This window comes from Saccostrea cucullata, unplaced genomic scaffold (assembly GCF_032062105.1).
Source record: "Saccostrea cucullata isolate Sc308-1 unplaced genomic scaffold, CSIRO_AGI_Scuc_v1 ctg11644, whole genome shotgun sequence".
NCBI classification, from domain to species: domain Eukaryota; kingdom Metazoa; phylum Mollusca; class Bivalvia; order Ostreida; family Ostreidae; genus Saccostrea; species Saccostrea cuccullata.
Genome location: NW_026933482.1, coordinates 39,630 through 55,085, shown reverse-complemented (window position 1 = coordinate 55,085; position 15,456 = coordinate 39,630). Strand labels below are relative to the sequence as shown.

The 15,456-nt window shown below is 33.4% G+C and overlaps 1 protein-coding gene across 1 annotated transcript in view; it reads right to left on the bottom strand.

Annotated features, from left to right (window-relative positions):
* Nucleotides 1-2,707: 2,707 nt before the first annotated feature.
* LOC134238451 (mitogen-activated protein kinase kinase kinase 4-like) overlaps nt 2,708-15,456 on the bottom strand; it is a gene marked incomplete at its 5' end in the record, with an annotated part of 43,075 nt that continues 30,326 nt past the window's right edge. Inside the window, 2 exons of the mRNA XM_062720578.1 lie at nt 2,708-2,865; nt 10,654-10,813. Coding sequence (XP_062576562.1) covers nt 2,708-2,865; nt 10,654-10,813 — 318 coding nt within the window. The remainder of the gene's footprint in view (nt 2,866-10,653; nt 10,814-15,456) is intronic.

Below are 15,456 nucleotides of genomic sequence, written 5' to 3'. Positions count from 1 at the left end.
GCAATCTTTGAATGGAGTAGTAGATTCTAATGTTCCTCCGTAAGAAAGATATGGACCGCACACATTTTGCACAGACAGATGGACAGCTAGACAGACGGACAGCTAGACAGACGGATGGACAGACAGACGGAGGGTGATTCCTCCATACCCCCCAAACTTAATATATAATAATCATGGCTTTTCTGTTTTTGAGAAAAAAGATAAAACATAAATACACACCATTGTAGCCCACCCTACACCCTGGAGTCATAAATTGAAAGAACCTGAATCAACATTATTACCTAACCTACTATATAAACTGTAATTAGGCATTTTGAACTTTTTCACGGTTTATTTTATGTTTTTGCACGATCATGAAACAGTTGAACTGTTGACGGAGTCACAGAATGAACTGTTGCCTGTTTAAAGCGTTTTGATGATCACGACATCACTATTTACCTGCTCTATAATTAATTAAATTGAAATAAAACACACAAACAATCAATCAATCAATTTCTTAAATATTACTTTAAATTATTAAATATTGATTTAATATTTATTACTTTATATTATGTGTTCAGCTAATTAATAGAAAAGAATGTGAATAAACAGTTGTTAAAACTGTTTATTGATTGTGTGTTTTTATTCCAATTCTGCCTAGAGCAACAGTTTCCCAGGTCTTCCCCACTACCTCGGGACAACAGTTTGACTGTTTACCGCGTAGTCATTAAATAAGTGTATACTATCTAATGATGCTTCCATCAAGATATGACAAACCATAGCTTTGCAGTTCTTAGAAAGGAAGACTTTTAAAGAATTTTCCTATGTATTCCAATGATAAACTTTGATCACCCATTGTGGCCCAACCCTACCAGGGGTCATAATCAAACAAATTTGAATCTACACAAACTGAGGATGCCTCCGTATAAATATGAACAATCATGGCTTTGTTGTTTTTGAGAAGATTTTTAACATTATTTTCCTATATAATTATGTCTATGTAAAACTTTGTCCCACCCTACCTCCCAGGGTTATGATTTAAACAAACTTGAATCTACACCACCTACACATGAGTTTCATCTTTCCTGGCCTAGCTAGTGAGAAGAAGAATTTTAAAAGATGCCATTATTTTTTCACTAACTCCCAATTATCTCCTCTTGAAAGAGGGCATGGCCCTTCATTTGAACAAACTTGAATCTCCTTCACTCAAGGATGCTTTGTGGCAAGTTTGATTGAAATTGGCGCAGCTGTTCTTGAGAAGAAGTCGAAAATGTGAAAAGTTTACCAACAGACGGATAGACAGACACCAGACAAAATGTGATCAGAAAAACTCACATGAGCCTAATCACACATTTTCATTCTTTTCCATAATAAACAATAAACTGCTATTAGGCCAAAATTTTTTTTCTCCTGGTTTACGATTCCGCCGACCCTATTTTTCCCTATTTACAAAAATAAAAATAATGCGTCTGACTCTCGAAACTGGACTCTTAATCCGAAATTTTTCGACCAAATGACTGTTTTTATAATTTACATCTTAAACAACAGTGATTTCTGCTCACAAATAGCACATTGTCTTTGAACATTTTTCCTGCGCAAATAAGGCACGTATCCATGTTCTAAATGAATGAAAAAGTCTCAATATGCATATCCTTATTTGATATATTTTTCTCTGAGTCCTAAACTGTGTGTTTAGAGCTTCCTTAACAACTTAAGTTCATTGATTCTGTAAAAAAGAACTTTGTATTTGGTTTGGGTTGCTAGATGTTTTTGATCTGAATCAGAATTATTGACCTGCATTAAAATTTAAACAAAATACAATTTCAATACAGTATAATTTTGAACTTTGGTTTTATTGAATATGTACTGGTCCCTTGAATTTAAAAAAAAAAAAAAAATATATATATATATATATATATATATATATATATATATATATATATATATATATATATATATATGTGTGTGTGTGTATATATATATATATATATATATATATATATATATATATATATATATATATATATATATATATATATATATATATATATATATCCAGTGAACAGTGCACTTATCGACACTTATGACTTCTCTAAAATATCCAGTGTACACTGTACTCATCAATACTGTTGACTTCTCTAGTGATATCAAGTGTACACCGTACTCATCAATACTTGTGACTTCTCTAATGAGATACAGTGTATAATGTACTCATCAATACTGGTGACTTCCCTAATGAAATCAAGTGTACAATATACTCATCAATACTTGTGATTTCTCTAATGAAATATATTGCACATTGTACTCATAAAAACTCATGACTTCCCTAGTGAGATACATTGCACACTGTACTCATCAATACTCATGACTTCTCTAATGAGATACATTGCACATTGTACTCATAAAAACTCATGACTTCCCTAGTGAGATACATTGCACACTGTACTCATCAATACTCATGATTTCTCTAATGAGATACATTGCACATTGAACTCATAAAAACTCATGACTTCCCTAGTGAGATACATTGCACATTGTACTCATAAAAACTCATGACTTCCCTAGTGAGATACATTGCACATTGTACTCATAAAAACTCATGACTTCCCTAGTGAGATACATTGTACATTGTACTTCTAAAAACTCATGACTTCCCTAGTGAGATACATTGTACAGTGTACTTATAAAAACTCATGACTTCCCTAGTGAGATACATTGTACACTGTACTCATCTGTGAGTGGTGACTTCTCTCATCATTAAATTACCCATAGTTCCTACAAGGCTGTTGAACTCGCCTGGCAGAGTTGCATGGCTTTTAAGTTTTTCTGAGCATCCAAAATCTCCAAGTTTTAAACACCCACTGGAAGTCAAAAATATGTTGGCACCTAAAATGTACACAAATGTTTTGGTCATTAATATTCAATAAGCAGTTAAGGATACGAGTTTAAGATAATTCAGTTTCTTTTGAGAGAGGAAAAGTTCTTAAATATATATAATGTGGAAGGCTTTAAAGTATTTTTGGGAGACTTCGAATTCTTTACAATTCTCTGTTGAAAAACAGTCCCATATGCAACAATGCTCACCTATGTTACACTACTTTCTTTATATCTGGGTTTTCAGTACAAATATGGGGAGTCAGTGAGAAAAAGAATTAAGAGCATCAGAGAGAGATATTGAATCCCTGACAAAAATTTACTATTAGAATTTTAAAAATACTTTGTTACTCTGAATAAAATTCATTTAATTCAGACTTAGAAATTAGGAGCTAGCCAATTAAGGAATGTTTTTGAATTTTGTGTGATTTATTGGTGTGTGAATCAAACAGACCTGTCACGTATATATGCCTACATACAAGTCTGTGTGATTCACATGCCAATACCGTATAATCCCTATTAACTGCTCTGGGCACTTAGAAAATTGCAAACAAGAGGCCCATGGGCCACATCGCTCACCTGAGCATTAAGGGTAGGAAAAAGTAGAAAATGGCTTTTTATTGTAAAGTTTAAATCCAAAAGTAGTCCCATGACCAATCATGGATTTGCTATTTTTTAGAAAATGATTTTTAAAGAATTTTCCTATATATATCTTTAAAAACTTTGGTCGGCCATTTTGGCCCCGCCCTACCCCGGGGGGTCATGATTTGAACAAATTTGAATCTACACTACTTGAGCATGCTTCCATATACATGTAAATATGATAAATTATGGCTTTGTCATTCTTGAGAAGAAGATGTTTAAAGAATTTTCCTATATATTTCTATGTAAAACTTTGGTCGGCCATTTTGGCCCGGCCCTACCCTCGGGGTCATGATTTGAACAAACTTGAATCTACACTACCTGAGCATGTTTCCATATAAATATGATGAATTATGGCTTTGTCATTCTTGAGAAGAAGATTTTTAAAGAATTTTCCTATAAATTTCCATGTAAAACGTCGGCCATTTTGGCCCCGCCCTTCCCCGGGGGGTCATGATTTGAACAAATTTGAATCTACACTACTTGAGCATGCTTCCATATACATGTAAATATGATGAATTATGGCTTTGTCATTCTTGAGAAGAAGATGTTTAAAGAATTTTCCTACATATTTCTATGTAAAACTTTGGTCGGCCATTTTGGCCGGCCCTACCCTCGGGGTCATGATTTGAACAAACTTGAATCTACACTACCTGAGCATGTTTCCATATAAATATGATGAATTATGGCTTTGTCATTCTTGAGAAGAAGATTTTTAAAGAATTTTCCTATAAATTTCCATGTAAAACGTCGGCCGTTTTGGCCCCGCCCTACCCCGGGGGGTCATGATTTGAACAAACTTGAATCTACACTATCTGAGCATGCTTCCATATAAATATGATGAATTATGGCTTTGTCATTCTTGAGAAGAAGATTTTTAAAGAATTTTCCTATATATTTCTATGTAAAACTTTGGTCAGCCATTTTGGCCCCGCCCTACCCCCGGGGGTCATGATTTGAACAAACTTGAATCTACACTACCTGAGCATGCTTCCATATAAATATGATGAATTATGGCTTTGTCATTCTTGAGAAGAAGATTTTTAAAGAATTTTCCTATATATTTCTATGTAAAACTTTGGTCAGCCATCGTGGCCCCGCCCTACCCCCGGGGGTCATGATTTGAACAAACTTGAATCTACACTACCTGAGCATGCTTCTATATAAATTTGATGAATCATGGCTTTGTCATTCTTGAGAAGAAGATTTTTAAAGAATTTTCCTATATATTTCTATGTAAAACTTTGGTCGGCCATTGTGGCCCCGCCCTACCCCCGGGGGACATGATTTGAACAAACCTGAATCTACACTACCTGAGGATGTTTCCCCATAAGTTTCATCTTTCCTGGCACAGTCGTTCTTGAGAAGATTTTTAAAACATACCACCAAATTTTCACTAATTCTCAATTATCTCCCCTTGAATGAGGGCGTGGCCCTTCATTTGAACAAACTTGAATCCCCTTCACCTAAGGATGCTTTGTGGCAAGTTTGGTTGAAATTGGCCCAGCGGTTCTTGAGAAGAAGTCGAAAATGTGAAAAGTTTACGGACAGACAGACAGACAGCTAGACGGACGCCGGACAAAATGTGATCAGAAAAGCTCACTTGAGCCTTCGGCTCAGGTGAGCTAAAAAGGGCTATTATTTTGGTTTTCTCTCAGTCTATAATATTTAATATCGTATCTTAAATTCAAAAAATCTTTTGAAAAAAAAAATTCAAAGAATCACTAAAAAATGACTAACTTTACTTTAAGTGAATTCAGATAATCCACCCAAATTATGCTATGCAGCACTGTTAAGGCTTACTGTGAGAAATCAACGGAAAATAGAAGTGCAAAAACAGGAATTGTTTTTAAAACTGAATTTATTTTTATTCAGCTGTTTTATTATCACAGAACTTAAATACTTATGGAAAAAGCATAGTTTAAGCTACTCTGTACTGTTTGAAGTTTTGTCCTATCGATGGACAGTCACATGATGAATGCATTAGTAAGTGTACTGAATGTAGGTCATTCACACATTTCAATATCACAAGGGCAAACCCTATTTGAAATTAAGAATTCAAGCTATTAATTGTAATTGGAAAGTGCTGCTGCTTCGAATAGAATTTGTGTTTTGATAGTCAAAAGTTCAAGTAAATGGGCCCATTTCGAAATATGTTTGACTTTTACCAAATATTTTGTGTATTTATAAAGTCACGCTCTCGATTTAAAGAAAGCAGCAGCACTTTTGAAGTTAAGGAACATATCCTTTATCTATATTCAAAAAATGGTTAAAATTTATTTAGTGTATGCCCTTGCGAAAGAAAGATTTTATGAGGCACCTCGATGTAAAATATATCTATAACCTGAACATAAAAACACGACAAAATTATTTGAATACATTCTCTCGATAGTAAATGAATAATTGCAGTAAACAAAGGATATCAGGGACGTAGCAACAGGGGGGGCCAGGCCCCCCCACTCTTTTTGCCAACAATACTTTTACTATTGAAAATGTTCATTGAAAGGCTGGTTCCCCCCCCCCCCCTTTATACTAAAGTAAAGTAATACATGTATGAAGGAAATATAGCATTGTAAGCTTAAAAAATGGATATTGAAAGGAATCGGTAGTGAGAAAAGTTTGCATCTACCCCCCCCCCCCCCCCCCCCCTTTTTGACGTTGGGCAATTTTCCTTTTCTTTTTTTTTGTTTGCTTGTCAACTTTTTCAGGTAAGTAAAAAAATAATTCTGTGGCTGGCCCCCCCCCCCCACTTTCAAAATCGATGCTACGTGCCTGGATATACATTGGTATTAATAGCCTATTTAAAACCTGTGAATAATATTCTGTTTTATAATAAAACACATTTTTCATTGCTAAAAAATTCCTCAATCTGCCTCTCACAGCACATGAAATACATCTTTTTTACCAAAATGACATCATGATTGACAAGGTCAACGTGATCAGTGATTTGTTTATAACCAGCTGTATGGGATTTGATTAGCCACTTTTTTTTTTTATGCATTGATAGTTTTATCGTTGTTTATTATGCTAATACAGTTTAAAATTGCAAATTATTTCATTTTCTGCTATTATGAGGAATAAATAAAAGTCATATTTTTGTGTGACATCACAGTAAACTTTTCCCATATAAATTAGGCCCCGCCTCCTTTTTTCAGCCTTAACAATGCTGCATAAATAAATGATTCATTTCAGTCAAGAAATTGGATAAAAGACAAGTTTCATTTTTACTTTCTTCAAATTTTGGCAGACTTTTGATACAATTCTAGATGATTTTAATCACTGTACAGGGGGCCCTTATTTCCTGACAATTGAAAAAGACCTAGGGGGCACTTATAGGGGCAGAGGCGGTTAATAGGTATTATTATGGTAATTTACACTAAACTTATTAACATTCCTTATATTTACACTTTACATGTTTGGAAGCAACTAAAATATACTAATATTTGAATTTCTCACTGCCCTATATCATTGCATTTTTACTAATATAGTCACTGCAGCCTCATTGTGACATTACGTTAACACGTTTTTCCGTGCATATTTCTACGTATGAGTATATATGAAAATGGTTTTCAAATCAATTTTACAGTTGGCTTACTAGAAAAACACAGCAAATGAAGTATATAGTTGACAATGGCTTGTAAAACCTGGACTGGCTACCAAAAATTATTTCTGTGCATGCATGATGGGCTAAAGAGCTCCAGATAAGGTGGGTATAATACTATAATATATTTGCAGAAATATGCATTGATATTTACAAAATACACATTAAAAATTAAAACTGGGCATAAAGTTATGCATTAGCAATCATAGATAAGCATTTCACCATAAAAGTACTGTGTACGGTGGGTTGAATAATACAAGTACAACTTAGCTAATGGGATGAATTGAGGTTAACCCAGTGTTGATTTTTCACAAAACCAAATATCAATTTTAAAGCGTTTAATGACCAGGAATATTCTGACTAGTAATGATGACAATAATTTCCATTTCAGGAGAAAAGAATCAAAGATTTAGATTAAAATGGATTCCACATAATTTGTATTAAAATTTTAACTTACCAATCAGAAGTTCTCTTAAATTCTCCAGAGCTCTCTGTTTAGTAAGATATGCTTACACACGGTTTGTACATAACATTTTTTCAGTATGAGCTACTTCATTGTGAATTTCTCATCTTTATTAACTTGCCATATTAATGAGGATTTTTTCTCTCAGTTATTCTTGTTTTGATATCATCTTAAATGGAGGAAAAGATTTACTTGCCTGTAGTAACTTAATTTACCTACAGTAGGATCTTCCTTGTCAAAAATGAATGTTTCTCAGTTTTAGCCAAAAGTCTTGTTGGTATTTTCAAAATTTATTTAAAATGCAGAAACTCCTCTTCTAAAACACTTACATATTAACAAAATACTCCGAAATCATGATACTGAATCAAAATTGGCATTGATTTGAAATTCAGGGTGTACATACACTTTGGGGCAAAATATTATCTGGAGCTCAGGGCTAGTAAGTACAGACCCTAAACCGTGCTACTACACCACTTGAACGGTACGGTTTGGCATGCTTTGTGAACGGGTACGGTACACTTTGTGAACGTGACGGTTCGTTTTGTGAATGGTATGGTATGCTTTTTGCAGAGAACAGTTCGCTTTGTGAACGGAACGATATGCTTTGTGCACGGAACGGTTCGCTTTGTGAACGGAACGGTACGCTTTGTGCACGGAATGGTTCGCTTTGTGAATGGTACGGTATTCTTTATGGACGGAATGTTTCGTTTCTTGCACGGTACGGTTTGTTTTGTGAACGGTATGCTTTTGGAAACGGTATGCAAATGAAGTGGGTGGAGTTTGTTAGCTTTAGTCCTTGATTGGCTGCTAAAAATTTGTCCATTGTTAACGAGTTTTGAAGTATTTTATGCACGCCAGGGATTTTCCATCCCATTTTGGGAATGGGGCCCAGGCCCTTCCCATTGGGAATTTTACGACATTTTACAACTTTTTGGGAAATTTTATAGCAAGATGTATTTCAATAAATAAACACTTATGATAGTTAAAATTGACTTTTTACTTCATATTTTCAGAACTTTACTTCAGAAAACAGATCTATTATTCTAAAGTTTTAGCCAAGTCTCCAAAAATTATGTTCATTTCATTAAGAGTTCAAACCTGACCATGTTTGTTTTACATGAATTTTTCAAAAATTAAACAGGCTGTTCATTTTTGGGAAAAATTGAGTGATTTTGCAATTGGGAATGGGGCCCATATTCGGCCCTACATGGGGCAGTGGAAAATCCCTGCACACGTACATAATTATATTACCGTTATTAACAAATGTAATTATTTATATACTGTAAATATATATTTAAGTATCAATGAGTTTCATTTATCAAGGGAATTTTTTTTTCATTATGTAATTGCGTTTATCAGTAGTCTTGTAATGTAATATGCTAGAGGATACATGTATGTCTCGGTTTCAATCAAAAAATACAGTAACTTCCGAGCGTATTATCGTAACAGAAAACATTCTTTGCATAAACTAGTATTTATGTTTTCAATAATTCTTTCAGTGTAAAATAATTTTAATAAGTTCTTCTTTATTTTTATAGGTTATACTTATCTTGTAAAGTGTGTAAAAACAATGTCGTGAACAAAAGAGAGAGAGAGAGAGAGAGATACAACCCCTTGTTACATAATCTATTAAAAAATCTCCTTAGGCTATTTGTTTTAATTCTTTGATTTATTAATATTTACACTGCCAAAGTCACAATTAATTAGTCTATGATGCTTTTTAGTAATTTCCACAACTTTGGTTCATACTCAACCCATTTACAACTATTGAGCAATCAATTTGAATGTTCTCTGTACATGTAAAAATCTTCATGTTTACCCCATGTAATATTTTTCTCCTTATTTTACATTATTACAGATTTTTAGTGTAAGTCTAACTGCACCAATGATTCGCCGAGTAATTATCAGTCTGAGAGCAGAATTAAAGTGTGAGTTTAATACGTTTGTTTTACTCTAGACAGTTCATATTATGTTTTAAATTTCTTACAAAATAATTCATTAGTAAAATCAAGCATCTGATTTGTACTACATAGGCATAGGCGTCAGAAGCAAATTGAATGTGGAAGGGGGGGCTAAATCAACAAAAAAAGGTAAACTCCAATTTCCAATGCCTATAATATACATATTTTTGCAAAAAAGTGGCTTAAAAGTTTGCTTAAATAAAGAAAATGAAAATGTTTATTATCAGATCTGTAATGGGGAACCGTGATACACCGTGTTACACGGTGCACAGAATCACTGACTTCAAAGACGCCAACATGGTCGGAGGTCCACGGTACCCCATGTTTTGCGGGAAAACTTGTGGCCTGTAATGTACCTTTGATCACAAACACAACAGGTTGATTTATAGCAAATAAGACACTCTGTCTAGTTGTTGAAGTTGTTTGTTCCGGGTAGTTTCATTATTTTTACAGTTGAAAGCCCGGATGCATGATATTTGATAAAGGTGTTTCGAACAGCTAGGGACTACCTCCATCTTCCTTTCTCTGGCGCTATTGCGAGAAATAAACCAAAATGATTTATTTGGTCATTGCTTGGTTAAAAAATCATTGGGGGCATGGTTTGCATAATTAACCAAAGAACGGTACAGTTCGTTTCTCGCACGGAATGGGACATTTTTTTAACATTAGGGTACGCTTTTTGAACGGTACAGTACGCTTTGTGCACGGAGCGGTTCGGTTCGTTTCTGAGGTGTAGTAGCATGGTTTAGGGTCTGTAAATTTATGGTGGAGAATTTTAAAGCATGGTTCCCTTTCTAAAATATAAAAAAGGTGCTATCCCAAGTCAGAAATCCACGAAAAGGACGGCTCTAACAGAATAAGACATTTTTGGTGCAAAAAAGTAGCATGAAGAATCAAAGCATCTGACTCAGCAAAAACTCCAACAAGATTGGCTGATTATTTTAGAATTGACTCAGTGAGGAAAAGAAATGAAAATAGTAAATGGCAATTTTTTTTTTTTGAAATACAAACCTTTTTTTATAGAAAAAAAGTAGATTATTTCTTGTACTTTTAATCTACATAAGTACAGGGATGCCAAATAAATACATTTAATTTTACAAATTTACAAAAGTAATTTACATAATTGTAATTACCCTTTATATCTCTGTGTAATATGTTATTTTCATGTAAATGGTTGATAGCTAGCAGAATTTCTCTGGTGTATACTCTAATGTTGTGTTCAGGAAGTCCCATTTTGGCTGCCTCTTCCAGTGTCCCACGATCACAGTATTCCATGAACACCAACATTTCATCCTAATATTCCAAATAATAGGAATATATAAATATATATTAAAAAGATACAAGATCAATGCATGAACATATCAATATGTTCAGCATGTGAAATGAAAAAGTTATGAGGTCTGGCTTGTACATTCTCACAAAATCATCATTACAGTGTGATAAATATTCCATATAAAAAGAATCTTCTATACACATAATAAAGAATAAGCAATCAAATCTTTATATCATTTGATAATTCTACAAATTCAGTCAGGGGGATCCTACTCCCCCCCCCCCCTCCCCCGAACTGGGCATGGTTTACTTTTTCTCTAAGTGGGGGACACAATTTCTCTGAATTAGCTTGTTTTTTTTAAAGTATAATTTTCGGCTATGACTTAGCATTCACTCACAAACTTACACGCGTGTAACTTTATTCCTTATAACTGTAACAATAGGATAGAAACACAATGCATTTTCTGCATCACCAAAAAATTCAAATAAGAAATAAATTCAGATACGCCAAGATATGTATTAAACTTGTTTTTAAAAACGTTTATTCCTTTTATAAACATAGGTAATCAGAGGTTACAGAGCTCACCTCAACGAATGTTGTCTTTAAGTAAGGCAAAGTCAAACAATTAACCAACAAAATGTGTACATCCAAAAATGAAAAATTTATGCAATTTTGATTTGATACTTTGGAATAGACCTATATAAAAACTTCAAACTAGTACTTCATCATGAAAACGTAATTAAAATCCAGCATCTGAAGCAAGTTTAAGAGTTTTCATCCCTTGATGCATCATTTGAGCAAGTTTGGTTTATATAAGCCTTATAGTTTCTAGGTAAAAGACATGCGCCCATAACTTTTACGAGGTCCATTGTCTGGAAAATGGGCCCCTCATCCAAGCATACCCTGGATGTGATGGATGAGGGACATTCTTGGAGTACAGCCTGAGGCTGAAGAGTATCAATAGCATATTTCTTGACTAATACCATGCGGGCTCGCTATTCAAAGAAATTAAAACCCATGTGACATCACCAGTATAAATACCGACCGCCATGCTTGAATCACTCATAATTTAAAGCAAATTTATTGTCAATGTATGCAATAATAAAGAGGCGGGAATAAATAAGTGATGTATTATTCCATGTATTCTCACATGGGTGGGAAAGTTGATACTCTTCAGCCTCAGGCTGTACTCCAAGAATGTCCCTCATCCATCACATCCAGGGTATGCTTGGATGAGGGGCCCATTCTTTTCATACAGCCTTCGGCTTTCAGAGTATCAATAGCATGTTTAAAGAATTGACAATAAATTAAATCAAAACATTTATTTGGAAAAAACATCAATCACAGTTTAACACACCATCCATATAAGAATTGGAATCATTATTCTAAATGTCTCTAAAATAAAATTTTTTGAAGTTCTTCGATGAGGACCAATCTCCAGTCTTCAGAATATTTGCTAAGGAAACACCACTTTTCAGAGCTGCAGAAGATGCTGAACGAATTGAATGCGCCTTGAAAGTCTTAATGTCTATTCCAGCACTTTCCATTACGCACTTAATCCATCTAGCTATAGTGCTTGTGGAAACTTGATCGAATGTCTTAAATGATACAAGAAGTTGATCACACTTGCGAAAGTCACTTGTTCTTTTAATATATTCCTGTAGCGTACACACAACAGAAAGTTTTTCATCCTTGTATCTATCAAGGGTGATAGAAAATGACCTTCCTGGTCTAGAAGTCTTAAGTAATGACGTAAAATAAAAAATAACTCTCTCTGGACTTAACTTCATATTCTTAATACTCAAATTAACAAGAGTTTGTGCCCTAGCTGCTGTTGTTAAAGCTAAAAGTGTACATATCTTCCAAATAAGATGTTTCATATCTAATGAATCCAAAGGAAAAAGAGACTTTAAACATGTAAGAACTTTAGTCACATCCCATGTAAATTCATATCTTGGCAAATTTGGTCTTGAATTAAACAACCCTTTCATAAATTTTGATAGTAATGCTGAATTTTTATTCCATTTTTGATCTAATAAAGATAAAGTCTGAGTTACAGCTTCTTTATGAGTATTGACACAAGAGTAAGATTTCCCTTCTTTAAATAATGAAAACAAATAAGACATCAGATCCTTGTCAGAAATTTCATATACATTTTTGTTTCGTTTATTACACTAAAAAATGAATTTTCACCATGCAAGGTAGTATTGTTTTTGGGTCGATCCTCTCCATGAGGACAAGATGATGAGTCTAATGTCCTTTGGAAATTCTTTATCCTCCAAGGCTTTCCAGAGAAAACTGCGGTGGCTAAGATGATTTTCTTGTTCATGGGGTGGTTTCTGTTTCCATCGGTCAGAAGATCTGCATGTCTTGGCAGTCTAACTGGAATTGAAACAATCATTGATAGTAAAAGGGGAAACCAAGTTTGAGATCGCCATACAGGAAAAACCACAATAGCTCTATCTACCCTATCTTCCTTGATCTTATTGAAAACTCTTCCTAACAGATGGAAAGGTGGAAATATATAAGATATTAATTCTGTCCACAGAAAAGAAAAGGCATCAACTTTCCATGCATTTGGACTAAAAGACCAAGAAACATACCTTTGAATTTTAAAATTGTTACCTGATGCAAAAAGATCTACATCTGGACTAAAAAACTGTTTGAATTCTATCAAAAATTTCTGATTTTAGACTCCATTCACCTGATGTAGTAGTTTCCCTGCAGAATAATAATCTGCTACCTCATTTAATTTTCCAGGGAAATTTATGTTGGGTTCAAAATTACATATATTCCTTGTACAACACCACTGTCAAATATCCTTTGAAATAATCCATGTGTGTTTTCTGAAACCATTCCTCCCATTTATTTACATAGGAAATGGCTGTCCTATTATCACATGTTTATACCATGTACATGAATATTAAAATGTTTGTTCTTTAAAAAAAATATTTTAAAGCAAAGAATATGGCAAAACAATGTCCAAATAATTTATATGGAACTTTTTCTCTCTTTCTGAAAACCTGTTATGCATCAAGTGTCTTGTTGTGTTGTAAAAATATAGCAATTGCTTTAGACAAGATTCTATATATAACCTTTTCCAAAAATCTATGGGCAGTAATTGAATAAGTTTACCATTTTTTATTTCGATATTTTCTGATAAACCAAACTTTACATTTCATTCTTACTTTGAACAGCTAGATAATTTTATACTTCCATCGATCATATATTTTCATTTATATATATATACTTTGTACCCTTTAAATTCACAAATTATTGTGATGTTTTTAAATTGCATTAAATGCATGTACATAAGCCCTAATGAAAGTTGCATTCTCTCAAATACTATACATTCTTCCTGCAATAAATTTTGAAGATACTTTTATGGTACTGATATTGTTGGTTACCCTGATGTGTAAAAAATACCATGCCACTTTTTAGTTGCTGAGATATCAATTTTATCAACCCAAAAAATTCAATTACTTGATTTGGTTTTGTCACAGTTTTCTCAAAGTTAACACAGAAACCTAATGAATGTTATAGTTGCTGAATAATGAATAAATTTATGCAAAGTCACTCATACAATAAGCCAAACTATGATTCATAATTAAAGAATACCCAGATGTATCCACTGAACATCTGCCATACCAATAGATGCTGAAATATGCATACACATTTTAAAAGTCTTTCATGAAAAAATTCTAGGTCAAAATGACAATTCTGGTAATGTTGTAAAACCACAAAACAATCATCACCTTTATAAGTTCCAGATGAAAACTCAAAAAATTTAACCAAAGTCTTTTGCAATTGGAACACTAAAATAAGCATCTTTGTGGTTACCCATGATGTATCCACTGCTAAAAAATCTCCTTTAACTGTAAAATACTCAAAATTTGATTTAAATTTTCTTGAAAAAACTAAATTTTTCATAAAAAACAAAAATTTAGAATTTTTTTTTTATCAAAATCATACTTGGGATATAAATTTTTATCCATACTGAATATTGTGTCCAAATATATTAGAAATAAAATTTGAGAAATTATTGCAGTTTATAAAACTTTGACATTTGGGTTAACCAAAAGTTGGACTCGACGACGACGGATCTCTTCGGTCGCTATGTCTCGCTTCACATTCGTTGCATTAAAAAAAGAAATTTGAGATGTGCTTTTTTATAATGCATTTAAATTTACAAGTACATTTATGTCAATTTATAAACTCTATTGGTTTGACTTTTCATATTTTCAATGATGTTTTCCCATTGTGTTACATGATTTTTTTCAATTATTTATTGAAAGCAACCGTGTTTGCACTAACTAATGGAGTATTCTCTCGCTTCAACTGCAAAGGAAATAGTGCAGTATTCCTAGCGGTCAACTGCAAGGAAATACAGTGTTCAACTAGCGGTCAACTGCAAAGGAAATAGAGGAGTATTCAACCGGTCAACTGCAAAGAAAATAGTTGAGTATTCAAAGTTTCGGTCAACTGTAAAGGAAATAGTTATAAGCACCTCTAAATTTATCAACCCTTTTGTAACTGCAAAGAATATATAGGAGCATTCAATTTTCTTTTGCAAATGAGATATCTGCATGGCAAAAATTCAACTAATGGTCACAGGTTGTGAGGCATTGCATATGTCAACTGAATACTCTTGAATTCAATAGTA